At 37.4% G+C, this 26,156-nt stretch overlaps 1 protein-coding gene across 1 annotated transcript in view; it reads right to left on the bottom strand.

The window, feature by feature from the left end:
* The window catches only part of LOC127426003 (ataxin-7), a 42,932-nt gene that overhangs the window by 11,159 nt on the left and 5,617 nt on the right, over window positions 1-26,156 (bottom strand). Inside the window, exons 3-6 of the mRNA XM_051672409.1 lie at window positions 24,746-24,955; window positions 24,514-24,582; window positions 9,635-9,739; window positions 2,041-2,275 (exon numbers count right to left, since the gene is read on the bottom strand). Of these exons, the coding sequence (XP_051528369.1) occupies window positions 2,041-2,275; window positions 9,635-9,739; window positions 24,514-24,582; window positions 24,746-24,947 (611 nt within the window). The 5' untranslated portion in view covers window positions 24,948-24,955. The remainder of the gene's footprint in view (window positions 1-2,040; window positions 2,276-9,634; window positions 9,740-24,513; window positions 24,583-24,745; window positions 24,956-26,156) is intronic.

Below are 26,156 nucleotides of genomic sequence, written 5' to 3'. Positions count from 1 at the left end.
AGAAAAAAGTATATGATTTGACAGATATTAACACTTTTATACTAAATCGGTTATTGGTTCTTTAAAAATGCATCTACCGGTAAATTCCTTCTGGCGGGTCTCTAAAGAATAGCAAGTTCACAAGTTAATTAATTTCATATTACAATGAATAGATGATTACAAAGCCGTCATTCATGTAAGATGTTACAGAAATGGTTGAAACTAAAATTGCTTGCACTATTTTTGGCTAAATTATTATTGTTATATCAATAGTCTTTTTTTTTGTTATAGTCTAATGATTATTTAGTCATCATTGTGTCGTAAATAAATTACAAATCGGTCCTGCGAATTGGTTATCATCCACTTGAACATATAAATAATTAATATTTGTTGTACAAAACAATATAGTCTAGGGTTGTCACGATTATTCAACTTAATTTGATTACTTCACACAAAAAAAGATTCGATTATAAAATTGCTGAATCGACAAATCGAAAATAAGGCGGAAGTGACGCGTTCCATGGACAAGTGTCCAAACAAATAACGACAAGAGGTGTCAGCTGTGTGAGAGCACTTTATTTTAGATGTGAGAAACAATGCAGTCGACCTGAAAAACCATAGCATCTCTTCAGCAATGCAACAGCACTTGAAAAGATGACATCCAGTTTTCACAGAGCCCCTGGACACAGCACGGTAAATTCACTGCATGAGATTTGCGGTGCTGCGTGTCCAGATGTGTAAGAGAATTTGAGCCTCTTGTGTCCGTGCAGGACACACTGAACTCAGCAAAAAAAAAACACATTGGAATGCACTCTAAACCTATTTATCTACACAATCGTTTGCAATACAGGCTTTTATGCAGCAAAATAAGTTTGACTTGAGTTACACATGCAGTGATGGATGCACAAACACTTTCTGCTCGGTAAATCTGACTGAATCCATATGATCTAAGGTTATTTTCTGCAGATTGTAATTGGTGTGTAAATTAATTAGCATTTGAATGTAAATGCAATCTTCCTCCTTATGTAAATTAGATTTCATAAAGATTAAGTTTGTAAAAGTTCGCAATGCCCCACTTCTGATAAATATTTTATAGTTTATGGCCATTATCACCAGTAAAATAGAACTCAATGTGGGAATCCAGAAAACCTTATTTACTGAACAAAGCCACAGGTCTGTGTGTGATCAGTCAAAGCTTAACATGACCCTACTGTTAAAGCCACACAGCTGCAAGTCTCGTGCCTTGCAGAAACAATATGAAACGGACTTACCTGAAGGAATAATAGCTAGTATTCGCATGTGAAATGATTAACAGTGTTTACTCAAGATGGAACTGAATGTCCAGATGATTAAGGTCATTTTACATGGTAAGCGATAAGCTTACAGTATGTAGCACAAGCGCAACAATGCTGCAGTTTAACACAAATGAAAACATCTAGCCTCAATTACTGTTAATATTGTATTAAGTGTTGCATGTAAATGATGGTTAAAAAACAACAACCAAATAAAATTGTTTTTATATCTCCATTAAATTGTTGGACCATGAATATAACTAATCCTCAATAAACAATATTGGTGGGCAGATAATGTTTCCAAAAAGCTCAAATATTTTATTTCCATGGCCTGTTTTCCCATATTTGAGTTCTAAACTGAAAAGGATAGGTCGTGTGGAACATGTTCATAAAATAAAGTAGATCTTGCATTAAAAAAAAAAAAGAAGTTGCGCACACCTGGAGTAGCCAACCTCTGTCAGCTTGAATGATATATATTTTTTATATTATAGATCTGCTTTGGGTGTCTGCAGGCTTTACATATTGTTTGCACAATAGTTTTGTTGTTGTTATTCACTCATAGAATACATCAAAACTTGCGCTAATGAACGCATTTTAGCCAAACGTGACTTTACCTCGACAACTTTATGCAATTTGAGTACATTAATCATTTTTCCGATTACTCGATTAATCGTCAGAAAAATGAAAGATCAGAAAGATTAGCAAAATAATCGATAGTGATACACCTAATATCGTCTGATCTCTAATTAAAACACACACACATCCACACCTCTCTTCTTGCAGCACCCTATAGGGGAAGTGAGGCTTCCTGTTAGGCAGCTTCTCTTTGGCTGGTTTGAAGATTTTAGGGATGCTGCTGTTTGCGCTGGAGGGGCGTGTCAGTGTACCTCCACTGACAACCACACCCCCGACTCCGCCCCCAATGCTGCCCTTATTCCGAGAGATTGCGAATGCAGTAGAGGCAAAGCTGGATGGGGGCTTGTTGCTGGAGCTGTGTCTTCTCTCTGGAGAGGGGGAAGATAATTGTTTTACATGTTTACTCTCTGAATGCACTGAATCTGACCTTGAAAGGTGAAAAATACACGCTTCATCAAATATACATTAATATGCACACACTAAAACAAAAAACTATTAACATTATTTTTGTGAATCAGTGTCAAAAAAGCAATGAGATGGAAAATAAAGGACGGAAAAGAAAATAAATGAGGAAAAATAGAACAGCATATGCTCAACTTATGGAGTTTGACAGAGCTTTTCTTGAGTAAGAATTCGTGTCTGAGTTTGAATTTTGGCCAAGACAACCATGGAGACATTTTAATGGGTAGTTGACCTAACCTGCAATTAATCTAAATAGATTAAGACTCCTGGCGCAGACACACACACACGGACACACACTCCTCTTGTGAACACACCTCTCTGCTTCCTTTGAGCCGTAATAAGACACAAACTGGACAAAAGTCTGTTGTCAGAGCAGCAACTTTCAATAACTATCAATACCAGGGGAAAAATATCTTTACTGGTTTAAAACCCCATACACAGACTTTAGGCTCTATTTTCATGATTATTCTAGGCGCAGAGCTAAGTGCAACAACCGTATACTACATCTCCAATTTTAATGAGAGCGCTAATTCTTATCGAATTTTTGTGCCAGCGGAAAGCACAAGTGGGCGTGGGTGGGATGTTTGCGCTATCTTTGGGTGTATGCACGCAAACTGTGGGTGTATTGCGTGTTAATGAAGTGCCGCAAAGTGCAATTAGCTATTTTCCTGAGAAACAGATCATTGCTATAGGACAATTGAGAACCCTGTCTAATCTCGGCAGAAAGTCTGAAATCAGTTCCTGCATTTGCAGTTTTGGGATTCCACCAGCAGCAGATCATAACAAAGAGCTATCAATCACTTTTGCTTTGTTAAGATATGCCAAGACACAACTATACAAAGCTTCTAAGACCAACATAGTTGTAATTATACAACAATTGGTTTGAAGATTATGAGCTAAATATTGTTTTCAAAAAGAGTTCAAGGTGCCGTGTATGCCACTAGTGGCATCAAATGGAAAAATACATACCTCACCACTACAATGCTCAGGTATTGAGGGTGGTTGCCAAGGCCTTGCTCTGCATTTGCTAGGATGTTCTGTGTGGTTTCTAGAACATTGCCTGGTGGTTGCCAAGCCAAAAGAGCCCAACCTCAAGTCTCTATAATATTCATCAGTTTTCCTGAACAATTCCCCCATCTTCCATTGGTCGACCAAACAGGTGGTCTCGCCCCAAATTCAAAGCATTAGTTAATCAAGAAGTTAACATGTTGGCTGCTTAACATGTACCACAGATCCAGTATCTAAACACTTCTGGGAAATTAACCCACCAATGGCTTACTTACTTACGTACAAAACAGGTTGAAGATGTCAGTTAGAGGAGCAGTCAGCTAGTATTCCTTTATAAAGTAGTACTCCAGTGTTCCTTTAAAAACTCTCATCAGGTCTGGGCACTCTGCCAGATGTTCTGACTGAAGGAGTGAACCACTGTGCTGCAGCTCTGGCTTCTCCATTCTTGCAAGTCAACAACACACATACAATCCTGCTACTCAAACCCAACACTGGCAACTAATCTCTTCAGCAAACCAATGTCAAACACACATACACACACTCCCTGGTCTGATGTCTCGCCTGTGTTTATCTGTGCGATAAAATCCATTGCAGCGATTTTTATAGCAAAGGCACAAATATAGGTAAAAACACCAGTAAGAAATCCTTGACTTATTTATTTCTCAGAGACGCTTGTGGCTCCTTTACAGGTATTTGCCACTGCTCTGAAAATTTGAGCCAACAGCAATTTGTGTAACCAAAGCCCCAATCGACAAAGCCCCAATTAGACCACAACCGTCCGCAAAATCACTTTGTCCCATGTTGAAAAGCAGTCTGGGACTGTTGTAGGGAAACTATAAACCGAACAGTCCAGTATCTACCTGACAAATGACCACAGGGAACCACCGACAAAAAACAAAGAGCCTGAAGCAAAAAAAGGAGGATTATAAGTAAAAAAATAAATAAATAAATAAAAAAAACAGTAAACAAAACAAGCCAGCAGCCCTCCAAAACATGTGCCATATCCCTGCTAGTGTTGCTCAGTATACTGGTGCCACAGTACAACAGTGGTCCTCAAGCCCGAAACACTGGCTGTAGTGTTTTTCAAATGGTCGTACCATATTTACAGTATGTGTGCTAGAAATATTCTCAGATTAACTAGGTTATAAAGCGCCAATTGCGGCTCAGACTCTAGCGGTAAAGGCATGTGTCTGAGGCCAATGCTGTAATAAGGGCCATTCACAAAAGAAGCGGACAGAATAAAACAAACATGCTTTTCCAAATTGAAATCCTTTCAACTTGACACAGTGTTTTAAAATGCAATACACATGCCGCAAGATGCTAATAAGTAAGAAAGACAACCAAAAAAACCTCCATCTGACCCATATGTACAAAGACAGGCAATTAAAAAAAAGTGCGATATAAGAATGCGTCATCTATTTTAACAGACCAGACCAACTTGCAATGCTGCATGAAAATGAACAAATTAAGACAGAAGTTCAAAACTACATTATTTTTTAATAATAATGTTGTAATATTTTATTTAATAAAAATAATCATAATAATAAAAAAAATGCAAGCAGCAATAAGCAGGGCCAAGCCCCAAAAGGGCAACAAGTGTCCCACATTAAGCATAAAAAAAAAAGAAGAGTAAATGACCTCATTTCCACCTGGTATTATAATGCGTCTCGGATGATCCGATCATATGTGATCAGGTGAGACACATTGCTGTTTACACCTGGTCACTTAAATGTGTCTCCTGTGACCACTTGTGTTCGGATTTGGAGGGGAGGGTCTCTGTTTCATGATGACAACATCAATCACTATGTCAGTGTGTTTCTGCATGATAATAAAGCGCAACAAATTCAGAAAGACAAAGAAAGCGGCAAACATTTTTTTTAGTGTATTACCTGTATTAAAGGAGTTTCAGATTTTTGTGCTTCTCATCTGTTTTGATATCAGACACACTAAAGGAGATCCGTTAAGCTCTCTTGATTGTTTATATATCTGCTTTTTTATTTTCCAATGGACAGTTATTTCCGTAATAGGCAAAGTTTAAGCTCTTGTTTTAGCGCAGCAGTTGATTGACAGGTGAGGAGTGGCACTTTGCTGCTGCCAGGATGCTACCAGGACGGATTAACTTGTACACCTCAAATGCGATGTGGTCAGATGCCTTTTTGACCACATTTGTATGTGGTTTTTGTGATCTGATCACAATACGTTTTGAACCACATTTAGACCTGTATTTAGGGCTAACCACATGTGATCGGATCACCCGAAACGCTTCTTAATACAGGGTGTAAAACAGGGTCAATATGACATACACTGAAAATCCACAATGACTAGATATGAGTCGTCCCTATCATGGCTTGAATCAGTAGTCTTTTTTCCAGTCCAGCCTACAATCCACTGGACTATGCTGCCACATGGTCGGCGGAGGTCAAAGTGACATACCAAGCAGAGATTCAGCACAGTGCTCACCATGATCAACTTCGTGTTGATGTAACAAAGAAAATCTCAATTCTGTTAAGACCTTTCTGTGCGGCTCCGTCTGAAGCCGTTTTTTTGTAGGAGGAGCAGCTAAAAAACAATTAACATTAATTAGATAAAGTTTTCATGTAAAAGGAACATTAAAAATGACCATAGGAGAGTAATCAGAGGAAGCAAACATTTTACATTTACATTTATGTATTTGGCAGATGCTTTTATCCAAAGCGCCTTATTACAGGGACAATCCCCCTGGAGCAACCTGGGGTTAAGTGCTCAAGGCCACAATGGTGATGGCTGTGGGGACTGAACCAGCAACCGTCTGATTACCAGTTATGTGCTTTAGCCCACTACGCCACCACCACTCACCATTTTATTTTTAGACCAAACAGTTCATAAGTTACAGTATATGCAACATTAAAGTTAATGTTTGAACTGGTGGTGGTGCTATGGAGTTTGGCCTAGAGACCCCAAACCTGGTCTGGGAGTTTTTCATAACCACTTGTATCAGTGTGCCAAATTTAATAATTTTTCTATTTACGGATCATAGTGCTGCCTTAAACTCCCATTGGAGAGAAAGACAAAATAGAATAATAAAAATCGCTGCAAGCAGCAATGAACGTGGATAAGCTCATGATGATGACACATACCAATTTTCTTTTAAATCCGACAAAGCTTTCAAAAGATACATCACTTTATAAGAAAATTCAATATGGTGGAGAGGTAGTATGACCCAAGGAATCTATAGACTCCAACTTCATGATTTTAGGATATATGATTCAAAAGTTACGGACAAAAACATACAAAATGTTCTTTACCCATAGGTGGTGCTATCACCAAACTTTGCATGTACCCTCAGATCATGGTCCTAATGAAGCATACCAAGTTTCGTTTCGATATGACATAGCTTTGTGAGATTAACATGACAGCTTTAATTTCTGTTTTACATCAATCTTGTTAAATTTGCGTTGCTGTAACTTTTAATCAAAGATGAAAATCAAAGTTCTGTATTTTCAATTTGACATTATCAAGGTATCATGATCCACAAGCGTAACTGTCGTAACTATACAAGACACACCAACAATTTACTAGATGGGATATACAGCAGAGTGTGTTACATGAGGCCTGGCAACATAACGTAAATATCTGAGGCCATTTAGCTTAAAAAAGTCAAACAAACCAAGCATCCATCAGCCCTTCAAAAACATCTAACTTTTTATACTGTGCGACGGTAGAAACGTGTCAACTGGTAGAGATTATGCTATACTGTTTATACCGTAGTGCACAGTATATCCGTGTACTGATTTTAAGATGAACTTTAAATCAGATTTGTTAATTACAATGGCAGCAATTTAGTATTGAAATGACGCAGTAGGTTGTTTATGGTTGGCAAGCAACTTGCTGCAGCAACACAGAATAGAGAACTTATAGACCTTTAAATATAGACATACCATAGCGCCCTATGATTTGATGACAGAACTGCAGAATCATATCATAAAAATAGGATTAACATTAAAACAGATTTCACTGAATTTGACATATTTGGGATCAAATGAATATATAGATGTACAATTAATCAAATTAAAATCATGATATGTCCTAGCCTGATTATTAAACACCAAAAGACAGTGAACAACTTATCAACACACACAAACGTAAAGATCTTCACTTCTGCCAAAAAATAATTAAATAAGTGTTAGATTTAAGTTGACGCATGAAGTTGCAGAAATTACGACAGAAATAAATTCCTACTGTATATTAAAATGCTATATTTAATTTAATAATAAAAATAATACAATATATTTATGCAATATCTCACAAGCAAAAGTGTATTTGTACTGAATATTAGCTTTATAACAATTTCTATTTATTTATACAGTGATACTCCATTGTACATAATTATAATAACTCAGAGCTAATGACTCCTTCAAAGGTTTTTCAAATTACCACGCAAATAAAAATTATCAATACACAAATATATACTGTAAATATTTGCCTTTAAGACACTGCAAGGATCAATGCTTTTAAAAATTTACATTTTTATGATTTAAAATTCTGGTTTAGTCTTTGTACAATAAACAGATTGTACTCTGGAATATTTGAACATCAATGCTGTACTGAAAACTGAACTTCTGGAAGCTGAATAGAGTATCAAGTGCACTGATGTTTTGGCACTCTGAGGTTGCAACTTTTAGAATCAGCACAAATTCTTGGATTTTACGGTGCAAATATGGTCATGGGAAAGCTTCCATTAACATAATAGGCCCTAGTTTCATTTTGAGTTTTGATAGCCCATGAACAGCTGTGTAATAATGGTTTATGTATATTTGTATACACTAGACAGGCAGTTTTAAAACACCCCAGGTCGCTTTGAGTGTAACCTGAGTATCCAAATCTGAGCAATATATGAAAACTATAAATAATACTGCAAATACTTAAAAAAAGTCAAATGGTTTCATTATTATTACAAAACACTTACAGTCAGGCTGCTCGGTTTGCTCGAAAAATCATTCTGCAATTCTTTTGACAAACCACACTGCTGACTTGAAGCAAACCAAACTCAGACCACCCCCACAAGTTTGTGAGGAGCGTGCACCATATATTAAGATCCATGCGTGAAGTATGACAGGGTGCCACCCCTGAACTATGAAACATGCAGCGTATGCAGAAAATATAGTCTTTAATTAAACTGCAGCCTTTTGCAGTTTAATAATAACATTAGCCAATATGGCTATTTTGATTAATTATGCAGCCCTTCTTTACAGTGAAATAAAAAAACCACCAAAGCATTTTGACACTGGGTTTCAATTATATTTTGGCTCCCCCTTGTGGTCAATGCTGATATAATTATTTAGAGTGTACCATCTCATCTTTTAGAACTGAAAACAACAAATAAATGGACTTAGCATCAGGTAATGAGACCTTTCTTTTAAGGTTAATTACTATAAATAGTGCAACAAATTTGAGAGAGCAAGACCTTGACTGGGCCAAATGTTTTCAAAATCGAAATAAGAAAGAAACAGCTTTCAACACAAATATGAAACACTTAAACAGACCTATAATAATAATTATAATTATATTTATTTATCACACATTATACATTTGCACATATACAGTGAAATTCTTTTTTTCACATATCCCAGCTAAGCTGTGGTCAGAGTGCAGGGTCAGGACCTTGAACCTTAAGAACACATATCCACTAAAGTATAACCATCTGATTCATTTAACTGACACCACATTTAACTTGTATTACATTTCTTCTTAAAATTCTTTCAAAATATATGCAGCATTAACTTTGGATATGTATTAATGACCATACTTCACGATATCACCAATGCTACAGTGTTAAATTAAATGTTACACCAATGTTGACAGTTTTCATACCTCAAAAATGAATAAATCAATCAATAAATAAAATGCCTAAGCAATCAATCAATCTCAGAAATACTATTGAGAGATTAATTATTCAAATTTTATTCCTGAAATTTTCTGATGTCTTGCGGGAGGTTTTACATGTGCGAGATTGGATAAAACCGCACAGACATTCCGACTAAAAAGAGCACATCAAATATTAACTTTGGGATAGTAAACAGAACTCTGGTGGTGGATATCAAAGGCTTGTGTTCTTCCCTCTTCATGCTATGATAGCTGAGACAGAGCAGAGGTGGGGGCGGAAGGGATTTCTGTCTTAATTCCCTTGAGTGAGATAAGATTTTTCTAAAACACCTCCAGTGAAGACAGAAAGGAAGAGAGAGAGGAACTCAACTGTAGATAACAGAAGATGGTCTTACCGTAATGTGCTTGGAAGGCCTGGGGTTTGACTACCTGACTGCAGTGGCTGCACATGACCAGGTAGAAGTCGTCCTGTGCAGGACACTGACCAAAGATGGGCATATCTGCAGAAACACACACAAACACCAGGTTTGCATGTTAGCATTCACAAATACCATGTTTTTTTGTGCACATAACCAGAGTCAAAAATGATCTTTTTTTAAATAACCAGACAATGCAACAACAACAACAACAAAAAACTGTTTAGATCATGAAATCATAATCAATATAAGATTGGTTGGATACATAAACTCAAATCTGACCCAACCAATGAATGGATTCATAATCTGTCAGCTGCTCACATACCAACAAAAGCCCAATAAAATTATGTTGTTTTTTCACCAAACCTCAAGTACACATGTACACACAGTGCACATCCTTAATAAATAGTGTCTCTCCACCACACTGCCCATTCAGTTTATTAAGAGCCCAGGTTAGGTAAGGCCACCCAGGCCTTTCCGGGGATGTTCTGGAAAAAGTGTCTGGGCGAGTTCACGCGGTGCAGAGGGTCATTCACAGAAGAGCTACTCGCCTTGTTTTCATAAGAAAAAAAAAAGTGATAAGAGAAGTGAGTTACAGAGCCAGCCGTTCCAAAGGTTGCCTGGGGAGCGGGTCTTTTCCGAACGAGGTGAGTGGGAGAGCAGATGAGGATAAAGAGTAACTGAGTGGGAGAAAGTATGAGACTGAGACTGCAGATTAAGAGTGGCAGTAAAGTTGTGAAATATCGGCAAGGCTGAATGATTATAAACATATTAGTAAAAGTAAGCTGTACAGTAGGTGGCATTTGGCTATCAAGATTCATATTCAGTGCCCTGAATTTAATGCAGAGTTTGCGGAAAACAGTCAACCCAAACCACACAAATTACTACAGCACTGAAAATAGATGAAAGCAGCAGAAAAACTATCTGCACATAAACATAGTTCCTAGTCCTAGCTGTTTGGCGAGGCTCTGGCACTTGTTCCAAACACAAACTACTTGTTCAGTACATTTTACATTATGTCTAATGCTTGACCTGACTTGAAGTCTGTGTGATTCACAGCAACATGCAAATGATGATGTTCCAACAAACCAGATTATACACTGAACTGGGAAACATCACTTGTCATCAACAAATCATTTGTTTCAGGCCAACACATTCAAATCTGTGAGATTTGCATGGACACCATTGTGTTCAGAATGAACTCACAGTCATGTAGTTTTTCCAAAAGCTAAAACCTCCTGTGCACCTTTGTGGCAAATACTACAAGATTAATTAATCACCATGGTATTTAAAATGAGTTTTGGTCAGAATAGTGGTTGACCATTATCACTTTTTTCATGGCCGATGCTGATATCCAGAGAGCAGGGTGGCAAATAGTAGTGGTCAACCGATATTTCGCAGAGGCCGATAAATCGGCCGTTATTCTGAATTTTAAAATTATCGGCAGATACATTTTCCTGTTTGGCAGATTAGTTTCTCAAGCAACGACGGCACCAAGAATTGCCTGCTTGCACCTGAAGGAGCTGCCTGACACATGACCAATCACAGTTCGTTTTGCTGTTACTTACCATCGTGTTAAATCGTGTTACATCCCTACAACGCAGACGTCCTACACATGTAACTATTTATTTATTTAAAGACCGTAATTTTTCCTGTTTCTTGAAAGCCCGAGCGAGTTATGTGTCTCTATATCAAACAGTATCCACTTCTAACAAACTTCATCGGCAAACAGATCAGCTGAATGTAAACTAGCTCACTGAAGCTGAGGTAAGATACAAACAGACATTTTCAGACTTATTTATTGTGATCATTGAAGTGTTTGTTCAGAGTTACTTGTTTTATGTTTTTCTCTCTCTCCCTCACACGCAGCACCTCAGGGAGACAACACAAAGTTGGTTAAAATTAAACTGATACACTAGATTTAAATGGCAAACGAACATGTATTTATGACATGAATGCATGTATGACTACGGAGAGCACTTCACTATGAAAACAAGCAAATCCCGGGCATTCAAGGCCATTTAGAAATCCCGGTTTAACTTTTTTAAAGTCCCATTTGGGGGTAAGGACGTGTTGTCACTTTAAACAAGCAGCTATTACAGCTTGTCCTACTTGCATTACAACTTGTGGACAATCTTCCTCTTCCTTTGGTGAGTGTTGTGCTGCACTGATAGACTGAACACCGGGGCAGGTGATGCTATAGTTCAACCATGAGATTTCGTTAAACCATAGTTACCACACAATTAACCATGGTTACTACTACAATATTACTGTAGTAAAACCATGGTTTCAAAAATAATGTACAGATTTTGCTGTTTCGGATGGAAATTGGTACTTTAATTCACCAAAGTGGCATTCAACTGATCACAAAGTATAGTCAGGACATTACTGATGTAAAAAACAGCACAATCACTATTTGAAAAAAGTCATTTTTGATCAAATCTAGACAGGTCCCATTTCCAGCAGCCATCACTCCAACACCTTATCCTTGACTAATCATGCTAAACGGATAATTTGGTACTAGAAAATCACTTGCCATTATATCAAACACAGTTGAAAGCTATTTGGTTCATTAAATGAAGCTTAACATTGTCTTTGTGTTTGTTTTTGAGTTGCCACAGTATGCAATAGACTGGCATATCTTAAGGTCAATATTAGGTCAAAAATGGCAAAAAAGAAACAGCTTTCTCTAGAAACTCATCAGTCAATCATTGTTTTGAGGAATGAAGGCTATGCAATGTTTGAAATTGCCAAAAAACTGAAGATTTCATTCAAAGGTGTACACTACTGTCTTCAAAGACAAAGGACAACTGGCTCTAACAAGGACAGAAAGAGATGTGGAAGGCCAGATGTACAACTAAACAAGAGGATAAGTACATCAGAGTCTCTAATTTGAGAAATAGATGCCTCACATGTCCTCAGCTGACAGCTTCATTGAATTCTACCCGCTCAACACCAGTTTCATGTACGACAGTAAAGAGAAGACTCAGGGGTGCAGGCCTTATGGGAAGAAATGCAAAGAAAAAGCCACTTTTGAAACAGAGAAACAAAAAGAAAAGGTTAGAGTGGGCAAAGAAACACAGACATTGGACAACAGATAATTGGAAAAGAGTGTTATGGATCTTAACCCCACTGAGCTTTTGTGGGATCAGCTAGACTGTAAGGTGCGTGAGAAGTGCCTGAAGGCAAGTGCTACTGGAAGCATGGGGTGAAATGTCACCTGAGTATCTGGACAAACTGACAGCTAGAATGCCAAGAATCTGCAAAGCTGTCATTGCTGCATGTGGAGGATATTTTGATGAGAAATCTTTGAAGTAGTTAAAGTTAGTAATTAGTAATTTTTCACGTTATTAATGTCCTGACCATACACTGTGATCAATTGAATGCCACTTTGGTGAATAAAAGTACCAATTTCTTTCCATAAGAGCAAAATCTGTACATTATTCCAAACTTTTGGCCGCCAGTGTATATAGCTCTGGAAAAATTAAGAGACCACTGCAAAATTGGATTTGGTGGATTTAGGTATGGTTGAAGTAAAATGAACTATTTTGTTTTATTCTATAAAGTACTGACAACATTTCTCCCAAATTCTAAATAAAAATATTGAAATTTAGAGCATTTATTTGCAGAAAATGACAACTGGTCAAAATAACAAAAAAGATGCAGTGTTTTCAGACTTGGTTAAACGAAAACCTGGAGAGGCCTTCAGGCCACAGTGTCTCGCACCCACTAAGAAATTTGGTGGAGGATCGGTGATGATCTGGGGATAATCGATTAATTGAAGCCTATCCTTTGACATATCCACAAAGTCCACAGCAGCCAATAAACAAGCCAAGTTTAAGTTTGTATACCGACGTCTGGTCTCATTATTATCTGCACAAACACAACGCAGGGCCTATGCACACTGCACGTACACACCAAGTGATAATCTCATGCCCAGTCAATTATCTGCTATCTGCACTGCCTTGAACGGTACTGTATTAAAATCATTCCTGGCTTGCGATATGCATATCGTGATATGTACATTTGCGATATTTTGATAAATTAGATATATCGTGCAGCCCTACTTCAAAGTAAAAAAGCTTCACGTGCACTATAATTAAATGTCTTACAGTGCTTTGAATGTACAATTAGTTTGAATCTGTCTTTCTGTGAGAAAATGCGATTGCTAATGCACACATACCGTCCGTGGTTGCTGGACTACAGTTTGCACTGTTATTTCCTTCTTCCTAATGTAATGCAATTTCTTTGTGCAAACAAATTACTAAAATGGGAAGACTAAACAGAAACCAGGAGAAACTACTATTTACCATCTAAAACACACAAAATATTTTTACATTGTTGGAGTTGTGTCTAATTCTGAGTAAATATAATGCTAAATAAAAATGTAATTTTTTTAGCCAATTTATGTACATCATTTACTATTATATTAAATTGTGTGATATACAATATCAGCATTATATCGGCCACCCTGCTCTTTGGATATCGGCATCAGCAATTTTTTTAAAAACCATGTCGGCTGACCACTAGCCGAAATATCACACAATTTAATTTTGAAAATAACATATACAGTACTGTGCAAAAGTTTTAGGCACTTGTGAAAAATGTTGCATAGTGAGGATGTCTGCAAAAATAATGAAATAAATAGTTTTCATTTATCACTAAATGTCATACAAAGTCCAGTAAACATAAAAAAGCTAAAATCAATATTCGGTGTGACCACCTTTGCCTTTAAAACAGCACCAATTCTCCTAGGTACACCTGGACACAGTTTTTCTTTGTTTTTGGCAGATAGGATGTTCCAAGCTTCTTGGAGAATTCGCCACAGTTCTTCTATCTTTTTAGGCTGTCTCAATTGCTTCTGTCTCTATATGTAATCTCAGACTGACACGATGTTCAGTGGGGGGCTTTGTGGGGGCCATGACATTTGTTGCAGGGCTCCCTGTTCTTATATTCTAATCTTTTCTATTTGCAAAAGTTATGTTTGGGAGTCTAACATTTATATTTCCTATTGACACACTAAAGCTGAAGATGTGGGAAATGGAGATTCGTTTCCAGCTTGCATCATGTCAAGATCCCATACTCCCATTCTCACCTCAATCATTTCCTGTATCTTATCTACTTTGTGGTCAATAAAGGTGGCAAAAATGTTTTTTTTTTTTTTTTATATATATTATAAGTAGATGTACTGACAATATATTTTGACAGTTTATAACTTGTAACACCCATTATAATCGCTTTAAAAACACCCTAAACCAAAGCCATAAATGAGCACTAACATTATATTCAGAAGTGTTTTGTCGGCTAAGGATGTGGAGCTCAGAAAGGCCCTATCTGTCCATTAGTGAGAGAGCCAGGAGGTTAATTAGTGCGAGTGATTAAGTGAGGGGAAAGGAACAGCACTGCACCTGGCATTTGACTGCCACTCCTTCATACTGAGACACAAGGACACTCAAAAAACATCTCATCAGCTTCACCTAGATGTACCTGTGCTGATCTCACAGTAATTACTGCCTGTCTGGAAATCAGGACACTACCCTCTCCAAGAATTCACAAAAGTGACCGTCAAGTAGTAGTTAATCAGGGCAGTGTTTAAAGTAATAGTTCACTCATTTACTCATCTTCATGATGGTTGAAACCAGTAGGGTATGACTTTTTTTCCTCCATGGGGCACACAAAAAAAGTTAGGCAGAATGCTAACCTAGTCAGCATTCACTTTCATTGCATCTTTTTTTTTCTCCATACAATGAAAGCGAACAGTTATTGAGAGAAACCGTGTTCCACGGAAGAAAGTCATACTGGTTTCAACCATCATGAGTGTAAATGATGACAGAATTTGAAGGGTTTTGATTCACTGCTGCTTTACCTTATAAAGCAAACAGTATGTCTTTTTTTTTCTTCTTTTTTTCCTCCCCAATATGCATGCCCAGTTCCCAGTGCGCTCTAAGTCCTCGTGGTGGCGTAGTGACTTGCCTCAATCCGGGTGGCGGAGGACGAACCTCCGTGTCTGACACAGTCAAGCCGCACATCTTATCACGTGGCTAGTTGAGAGCATTACCGTGGAGACCTAGCGTGTGTAGGGCGGTCCACGCTATTCTCCGCGGCATCAACGCACAACTCGCCACGCGCCCCACCGAGAGCGAGAACCACATTATAGCGACCACGAGGAGGTTAACCTAACGTGACTCTACCCACCCTAGCAACTGGGCCAATTGGTTCTTAGGAAGAATGACTGGAATCACTCAGCACGCCCTGGATTCGAACTTGCGACTCCAGGTGTGGCAGTCAGCGTCTTTACTTGCTGAGCTACCCCGGCCCCCGCAAACAGTATGTCTTAATAACGGGTGGAGAACAAATATCACATGGTGCACAAGAAATATGGTGCTGTCCAGGTAGGTGATTCTTTCAGTGACTTATATAAAAAAACTTTGAAATCTTACAATGAGCAATATGATAAAAAGTAGTTATAGATCTATATATTAATAGATTAAATTGCTGTGACGTCACAGAGCAGGAAACCACGCTTCCGGGTTCTTTTGACCAGAACATTATAATGGTGGACATGAAAGCGCTGCTGTTTTAATAGTCATTTAAACATTACATAATGTAATAATGTTTGTTAATATTAATAAAAGTTACTATGAATGTATATCCATGGTTACAGTGAATAAATATATGAAGGTTTCAGGGCTGCACAATTAATCAAATAAATAATCGAGATTACAATTACAGCTGCCACAATAATCTAATCATCAAAAGTGTCAGTTATACCAGTCCATGTAGGTCTACTCCTGTTGCGTCAAAATTTTCCATTTGATGTTCTATTTAACATATGTTTTTGCAGTGGTTGATCGTTTTAACCAACCAGACACATGTCCATTGCTTGCTACTGTGTATGATTTATTCAGAATTTGAATTTTTTATGCTTCTGGGAGGACCAATGTAAAGTTGACCATTTAGGTAACTAGTCTTGATTTACTGATGTATAAAACAGCAATAAAGTCATTCAGGAACATAGTTCTCAGCTTGTTTTGGATGTGTAGCCAACATAAAGAATATAGCATGCAGTTGATCCCCTCAAATAAGTATTTTAATGTAAATTCTATTAATCTAAATTAATCAAAATTATAATATAAAGGGAAACAGAGTATTTCAACCCTACAAACAGAAATTTTTAGGCATTTTCAGCTCAATTCGTGCAAGCGCCCATTGAACTCAGTTCTTTTCTGCAGTGCCAAAACAACATAGAAGTGCTGGAACGTTAAATTGTATTTTATTATATACCTTGCTCTCTAGTTATTAGTATTGGCTATATCGGTCGACCACTAATAAAAGTTGCTGACCCTCATAAATTGTCTATAAAGTAGAAAGTAGTGGCGTCATCTCTGAGCATAGAGACAAACTTGAAAAACGCTGTGTTCCGCTGTGTCATAAGGTGGGTATGTCATCTGACGTCACTTTAGAAAAAGTTTTGAACTGATGCATCGCCCGAGTCATCTCAATTGGCAAGTTACATTTACATTTTCAATTTCAAATGGCTCCTACACCAGACAGCACACACTCCTGTCAGGAATAGCAGATACATTTTCACCCGTATTCAAAGTACAAACATGCAGCTGTTTAATAGACATGTGCAGATAGTGGCTTAGGGTCTAAGGTCTAGGGGCCAGGAGGAGTGATCTCCATGAATAGCCTCCACAATTACCTGCTATGAGTTTAACTACTGCTTTGAGGGACTCCTGCAGATAGTAACAACCATTTCAAAGAACATGCAGGAGGACTGCTTCCTTTTGAAATTCCAAATTAGCTTTCAGGGCTCCCATGGCTTTTGAGCAATACATTTCCATGAATTTTTCAATCGTATGTGATTACCGGAAAAGTATTTTTGAAAATGATTTTAAAGTGATTGCACTTTCTGGAGTACAAGTATAAAAATTTATATTCAATACAGAAATGTCCATGACTTGAGATTTTACTAGTTTCCAGGTCTGGAAATCAAAACTTTAATATTCCCTGACATTTCCAGGTGTTCCATGACAATGGGAACCCTGTTTCTTCCTGTTGCCATATGATCACTTTGTGCAATGAACATACTACGTTTATCAACTTTTGCAGCACTCATATCAAACATGGGAACTATGGTGCAGCTGGACGTCAATAACACCGAACCTGAATGAGAGTTAATAACTTTAGTGATCACAGGACTTCAAAAATCTTGGAAAATAATGCATAAAATATATATTCAATACTTTTACTGTTTTGTTTTGTTTTTTTGTCCTTTTGAAGGAAGACAGCCCAGAGTCACTATTTACTTTAAATATACGACTAAAAGCTATATGATAATGTTTCACATTTTTCCTATTGAGTTCCACGGAAGAAAGTCATACAGATTTGGACCAACATCAGGGTGAGTAGATAATGAAAGGATTTAAATTTTTTCGATGAACTACTCCTTTAACAAAGAAATCAAACCCCTCAAGCAAGTGAGCACTCCTCCGGATATCAATCCAAGCATTAGAGAACAACATGCTTATGACAGCGTATGATGACATGTTCTCCATCAGAGCTGGGTTGATATGACATGAAAACCACTGACATATTAGTGTCTTTTAATTGTGCAACTAAGATCTGAGATGAAGTGAAGAAGAGGACAGACAGGATGTGCTGAAAAAGAGAAAGAATGGAGATGGAAGAAAACAAAAATAAAGGAGGGAGAAGGTAGAGAAAAAGAGACAAATGAGAGAGAAGCAAAGACGGTGATCAGGTGAGAGGGAGAGACCACAAGACAGTCAGTAAGAGAGAGACTGTGCGCAGCAGTGTTATTATAGTTAAAGAAAGCTAAAATGAAAACGAACAAAAATTATTTTAGTTAAGAACTCCAAAACTAACTAAAATAAAATAAAAATGATCTCAAATTAATTTGAGTTTTTGTTATACTAGGGTGGATATGGGCAAAGTGGGACACCTTTGAAATTTTACATTTCTTGACATTTTGAATTATGATCTAATCGACACATAACCAAAGATTATACCTTTAAAGAAAGCTTATGATGTCTTCTTCCTTTGTCAAAAGCAAAAATGAAGAAATATTCAATACTAGGATGTAGAACCTTTGAAGACCCTCTTCTGACCAAATCCCAGATTTTGTTTATACAGTACTTGTAAAGTGGGACAGAGGAAAAACGATTCTCTAGAAAATATCTACATCTATTTGGAATACATTTTACATTTTAATATACACTTTCACATCATAACATTAAGTTAACTTATACGTATTTATAACCTTAACAAGATTTACCTCAAATTTTTGTCATTTTCTTTACCATTGCTTTTCTCAACAGTGGTCATGAAATGAGCTCTGCCACACATCCCAAAGTAAAATCATCAATTTAAAACCTCAAAAAGATAAAGGAATAGTTGACCCAAAAAATTAAATTATCTCATCATTTACTCACCCTCATGCCATTCCAGATGTGTATGACTTTCTTTCTTCTGCTGAACACAAACAACAATTTTTAGAAGAACATTTAAGCTCTGTAGGTCCTTACAATGCAAGTCAACAGGGTCCAAAACTCTGACGCTCCAAAAAGCACATAATGGCAGTATAAAAGTTATCCATAAGTGGTTTAATCAATGTCTTCTGAAGTGATCTAATCTGTTTTGGGAGAGAACAGACCAAAACGTAACTCCTTTTTCACTGCACACCTTGCAATTGCAGTCTGCAGGACAGATCATTATTTCAAGCTCGATTACACTTACGAGTGCTAGATGGTGTTGGGAAACAAAATCGAGCTTGAAATCATGATTACCAAGGATGTCAAGACTTACAGTAAAAAAGGACTTAAATATTTATCTGTTTCTCACCCACATCTATCATATCACTTATGAAGAAATGGATTAAACCACAGAGTCTTATGGATTACTTTTATGCTGCCTTTGTGTGCTTTTTGGAGCTTTAAAATTTTGGCCCTTATTGACTTGCATTGCATGGACCTAAAGAGCTGAAATATTCTTCTAAAAATCTTCATTTGTGTTTGGCAGAAGAAAGTCATACACATCTGGAATGGTATGAGGGTGAGTAAATGATGAGAGAATTTTAATTTTTTTGTCAACTATACCTTTGATTGTTTACTCCCCAAAGATTAGATTAGTAATGATTTAAAATCATTAAATGATTTTAAATGATTAATAATCATATGGATAAAGCTTAAATGTCCTTTGTCACTTTACCCATATTCGCCCTATATTATAAAATTTGCAACATTTACAATCCACATGAAACATGAAAAAATCCACTAGACAGAGGTAACACAAGACTGCCCTGAGAAATGTAATGATGTTAGACTTTTTAAATTACACCAGTAAACGCTCAGCTTTGGCAGCCATAAAAAATACTAAAACTAAAATAAAAACTAACTAAACTGAAACTACAAAACACTGAGAAAACTAAACTAAAACTAACAGACAAACTGAAAAATAACGAACACTAAACTAAATTGTTATGGCAAACTGAATATAAAATAGAAATAAAACTAAATAAAAAATCCAAGACTATAATAACACTGGTGCGCAGATAATTCGACCATCCCCTACATTGTCATTGATAAACGATCTAGGTAGAGAAGCTATTAGAAGCCCAGTACACGGAGCGAGGCAGCACAAACTCGGCAGTTTTAACTCCACACCTGGCTTGTCTGTTTCTCCTCCCCGTTCTCTTTTCTTCATTTGACAAAGAGCTGCAAGATCTTCACCACACACACCTTCATGCTTCACTAATCACCGTACAGGAGTTGTGCACGTGTGTGGAAGAGATGGTTTCACAGTGTGATTTTATGTGCATGCTGGTGGAAAAGCTGCTTATGGGGGTACGAAAAGTCAGATTGTGTTGGTCTAGGCATCTTTTAGGTTTGGTAATCATTTAAACTCCTCAAAACAGTGTGTTACCATCCCCTCAGAACCTGTAACCATTATACATCCCTTTTCCAAAACAGGGTGCTTGTGCTCAATTTGGTCCCATGTCGAAGTTTCCACCACGGAAAAGCGGTTCTGCAACGGAAAAATTTAAAGATTGACTCTGACCTTGTCGGTTAAACCTGCTATAATGCCGAATAATGTCCTAACCACAAAGTTATCAAAACAACAATGACTAAGTCTGCTTGGACCGACGCATAACAAAACTAGATTGCATAAAACTTGCTCCAACTTTTATCAACAATGCTGTCCACAATGTAAATATCTGATGGATAACAATGGAAAGCCACAAAAAAAAAAAAAAGTGAATTTGTCACATTCAAAATTTTCATTATGGATTTATCAGGGCCGTCAATCGATTAATCTATTTTTATTTTTTATTTTTTTAAGATAATTAAAAAAACATTACATTATGGCAGATGAAATCATTCAATAGACATAAGTAGCTTTAGAAGTCCGTAGATATTAGGGATGTGCCAGGGTGGTCGAATAATCGACTAATCGTCTAACAACTGACTATTCAATTACTTTGAATACTATCATTAATATTTTTAGTGGTGGTGGTTTTAATGGGAGATGCAATTCAAATTAATTGAGATGCAACTTCTAATAGAGCATTTTTCTTTGATGTTAAATTGCTGTGCTTAACAGTGAATAACAGTCAGCACAATAAAACACTCTGCAAGAAGTTTGGTCTCTTTAATGTTTTAGGTTTAGTCTTTTTATACACTGTTGTTAAAGCAAAGCGCTAAATCAAAATCAACAAATTTCAAGACGATCACTGTTGGACATTAAATCCTCTGAGTGAGTAACATTTACGTATTTGCGAGGTGCTGTGGAAACATTAAAGTCTCTTGCTGATTCTGTCTGTCACTGCTTAAATAAATAGTTGCAGTAAAAAAAGGTTTAAACTGCTTGATGTCGTGAACTAGATGTGTACTCGCAATATTATCTAGCAGTTCTGCACATTTGAATGTGCAGCGAGGATCTCCCTGAAACACTCCGGTTACTTTGAAGCATGTCATTCTGGGTTCAGGATTCGCATAGGTGGTTTAGTGCCGCTCTGTATTGGAGCCTTTCTTATTTTGTACTTTTCTTCGATAGTTGCAATAAGATGTTAGTTATTTAGTCTATTTATGTTTTGAATATTGGTTAGTCACCGTGATGAATTGCTGCGCTTAGCGTCCGTATATTCCTATAAAAGGCATCTGATCGGGGCCGCGTAAACAAAACGGAGCCTTATTATACATTATCCATAACACCGACTAATTATTCAAACAACCGAGAGACTTTTTGATTATAAAATTGGTCGTTTTGCACATTGCTAAAAGATATTGTTTGTTTTATTCCCATATCAGTAAACATAAAGCCTATCATTGGTCTATTGTTCACAGCAATCCATTTAGTATTCCTTCAAAAAGATTTTTAGTTGCTTGCTCTACACATACATCAGATTATGGCTTGTCTATCTAAACAAATGCAAGTTTTTGTGTCTGAGACCCTTGCGTTTTGTTTAGCCGTTTTAAACAAGTACTCGTTCTGTGTGAACAACTTCGCTTTCTCTCAGTAAGCAATCGTCAGGGGGCATGATTAATTGTGTTCATTTTGAGGATGTTATTTTTTATATAATTAATTGCATTAATTGTTCTCATAACTAGGAATGAGACTTATAAACAAAGACTGTAATGCACCATGTTTGTTAAAATACATTCTCAAAACTAGGAATGAGACTTACGTATAAACAAAGACTGTAATGCACCATATTTGTTAATGGGCAGAATATGTACTAACAGTTATGTCTTTGTTCGGCTCTAAAGTCAGTGGAAATGCGGGCCTTTTCTTAGAGAAGTCCACAAATCACACTAACAGAACCATTTTAAGAGAGGTTATAAAAAAGCTCAATTACAGCCTCTGGGCTAGAAATGAGGATGGCCTCCATAACCGTCTGACCTGCTGATCAAACACTTTCAACCAAAAAAGTTGGCTTTTTACAATAATTTCAATGTAGTTTTATTTTTGTTGTTGTTGAAATAGCTAAGGACAGGGTTTAGGCACACTGATTCAAGATTAGCATTACCTGTATCTACAGTAGCACACGTTTACAGCTAACAGAGCATTTTCCTGTGGAAATCCTCTCTCAATGTTAGACTGTAGCTAGTACAACACCTGGTGCTCTCAAGTCAAGGCATTAAAGAAACAGTTCACAAAACATTTCTGTCATAGTTTACTCACCTTCGAGATAGAACCCTGTATGACTTGTAAGGGGGGAAAAAATGAAAGCAAATGGTGACTGAGGTGGCTGTTATTCGGCCGAGCATCTCCTTTTGTGTTCCACAGAAAAAAGAAAGTAATAGTTGTTTGGAACAACACGAGGGTGAGTAAATTATGTCAGAATTTTTTTAAACTATCCCTTTAAAGGTGCTATATATAAGATTGACAAAAAGCGTTTGAAATGGGTACTGCCGTCCAAATTCAAAATATTGGAGAGTTGTCTGCCCCGCCCCAGACTCAAAGCTCATGCGGGTTGCCACTGAACGAGTGAAACTGAAAATGTCAAGCGACGAACTTTACACTGTAAGTTGATCAGCTTATGTATACGTTTGCAATGTTTTTAATTGTTTGCAAAATATAAACCGGCTCGTGTGGAAATTTTCGTGATCCAGTTCGTTTGCTGGCATCCATGGCTGCAGCACGCAGTGTAGTTTGCCTGCAAACTTGTTCAAATCTGGCAACCCGGTGGTGTCGAAATACTACTGGTGAGTGGGCAGTGGGCGGGATCACACAGGCCAAAACATAAACAGAAATTCCGGCCCGGAACGGAAACTTCAAAGTACAATATACTGGCTGTAGCATTGTTATCGGAGAAGCCAGTATTTCAACTTAGCATGTTTCCTAAATCTCTGATGACATATTATGGTCATTTGTTTGATTTAGTACAGTAAAAATCTTACATATAGCACCTTTAAGGCAGATAACATCCACATCTACAGCACCACGTATGCTGCTTTCAATACATCCTCACACGTAAATATTTCAGACATAAAACAAGCGATGATTCCAGTCCGGTTAAGTATGCGTTTTGTCCTTACAGGTAAAAACATGTTATGTTTTCTCTTATGTAACCCAAAAGCTGACAAATCAAACATATTCCTGTGCGACAACAATGGGTCTTCCAGGACCTAATTTACTCTAGTAAGTGTGCAATTGAGCACACGATGGCTCCATTGTTTGTCAAGGCAAATGCACTGTCAGATAAGTGCCCTGATAAGTACTTTGTATGCAGACAGAAAAGTAGGCAAGACGAGCCTGAAGATGATAATTGACAACAACTTCATGACAACTTAAGATAAAGCTAAGATCTACTGAAATGATCTCAATAAAGGGAGAAATCCTCTGTTGGGATAATTAACATGCTAGATACATTTTTTTTAAAAGGATAGTTCACTCAAGAGTGAGAATTCTGTCAGATTTCTAGACATTAAAACTTAAACAATAGTCTTTAATTGTAAAAAGTATCTCTACAGTAAACTTCTCCCCAAACACAGGGGTTGAAAAACGGGTGTCTACATGCATTCAACTGTCATGATGCTTGAACATATCAAAACATAGGAAAAGATGTTTTTAAGCATAAGTATTAAGAAATGTATGTTTTCATATACACATTATGCATTCTACTACTTTCTATAAATGTAACATGCAATCTAGAACTGTATAATAACTAATATCCCTGTAATTCTAATGAATGCAAAGATTATAACAGCTGAGTTTTAAAAGGCTGTACTGTCAAAAGTCAGCTGCACTTGTTTCAGTCAGCCGGTGTGTGAAAAGTGTGCACACACCACCAAAACAAAAACACACCTTTGACCAGAGAAAGCAACAATACTCACCGTCTCTGAAGAGTCTCATGGCTTCGCGATTTCTCCCGCACTCTTTCAAACTTTCTTCCAATTCTGTACCTGAGGAAGCGATTTGGACCGAGTTAAACAAATAGTTACACTTGCTCGCTTGTTCTCTCGCAACCAGTCGCGTTTCTCAATATTTAAAAACTGCACGCAATCGGGCAAAAGCTCGCGATCTGACGCGGCTGCCCGTTTAAAATGCAATGGCCGAACAACTCACCGTCACTCCCGTTCAGTTTCACAGTATCGACCCAGCTGCTCCACGGCTGTCCCAGCATTATTTCAGGACTAGGGAGGGATCTGCGCTCCGCAACAGTCGCCATTGCTGTGGAGGTTTCTCCCCGCTGCTTCAGCTGCCTGGCCGCTCTGCTGCGCTGCTGCTGCTGCTCCCCCCTGACGTCATCATCGGCCCTATCCGACATTCTTTCCGCTACAATGTAACACACAACAGCAGTGAACGTTTAAGGTGGCCGAGTGGATTCCGTCAATGAATGACATTGAGTTAAACGCAGGATTTATTTACGCTCTCTCGTGTTGTGCCGCGGGAAGCGCGAGCCCGATTGTCTTTTTTTCTCTGATACGAGCCGAGCGTGTAGCACGCGACGGCGTTCCTCGAGACATACATTATGTTTATTGGCAGATTACAAAGATAAAAGTTTAAGGAGGATCTCAAAACTTCCTTTCACGGACGTATGCGGGAAATAGAGGGAATCCTGGTTACCGGGTTACACTGTCACATTTATTTGATCCTATAGGTTCAAAAATGTATTCAGTTATCAAAGTGAATCAATGTGGATGGGAATTCCCTATTCTCTTAATATTGGCGCCCCAATATTTAGGACATGGCGATAAGGAAACGGGCCACGAAATGACGAATGGAATTTATATGCAAATATTTTAAATTATACCAAGGACAAAATCACATCCATTCCTTTGTATTTCTGAACACGTTTGACTTACAACAAGTGCTGTTAAGACAATAGCCCATACCGCAAACAAACGAGAGGGTTCTACATAATATATGTCACTTTACCAAGCCACTTCAAAGTGATAGCTGACCCAAAAATGAAAATTCAGTCATTGTTTACTCACCCCTGTGTTGTTATAACCTAATATGACTTACTTTCTTTTTCTTAACATAAAGGGAGAAATTGTGAAAAAAAAAAATTGTGCTCAGTGATGTCATAAGATGGCAGTTTCTGGGTAGGGTTGCACCTGCTGTGCTTAAGGTCTCACTTAAGTTGAGACGTAAAGTTCACACTAAGGGCTTAGTAACTACTAGTAAGTCAGTGCTTAATTTGGTTGCACCACCTGTTCTTAAGGCAAGACTTAACTAGTAGGTCGCCTAATATGACGTTTACCTGTATTTATCCAATAAGCAGCCTTGAAATTTGTACACAGAAGTGTTAAACAGCCGTGAAGTTTGCCAGTGCTGGCCAACTATATCCCCTTTAAAATACGACATGTAATAAAACAAGATTTCATTTATGATATATTTAGCTTATGTAAATGACAATATTCAATAACTGTATCTAAAATGAATAAGGGACAATAAATAAATACTAATACAACAGGCTGGAAAAACAGACGTTTATTCATTTTAATATCTATTTCGTATATGTTGAAACTTG

The sequence above is a fragment of the Myxocyprinus asiaticus genome, chromosome 35 (genome assembly GCF_019703515.2).
Source record: "Myxocyprinus asiaticus isolate MX2 ecotype Aquarium Trade chromosome 35, UBuf_Myxa_2, whole genome shotgun sequence".
Classification (NCBI taxonomy): Eukaryota; Metazoa; Chordata; class Actinopteri; order Cypriniformes; family Catostomidae; genus Myxocyprinus; species Myxocyprinus asiaticus.
The sequence above is the reverse complement of the archived record's forward strand: the minus strand, read 5'-3'. Positions and strand labels throughout refer to the sequence as shown.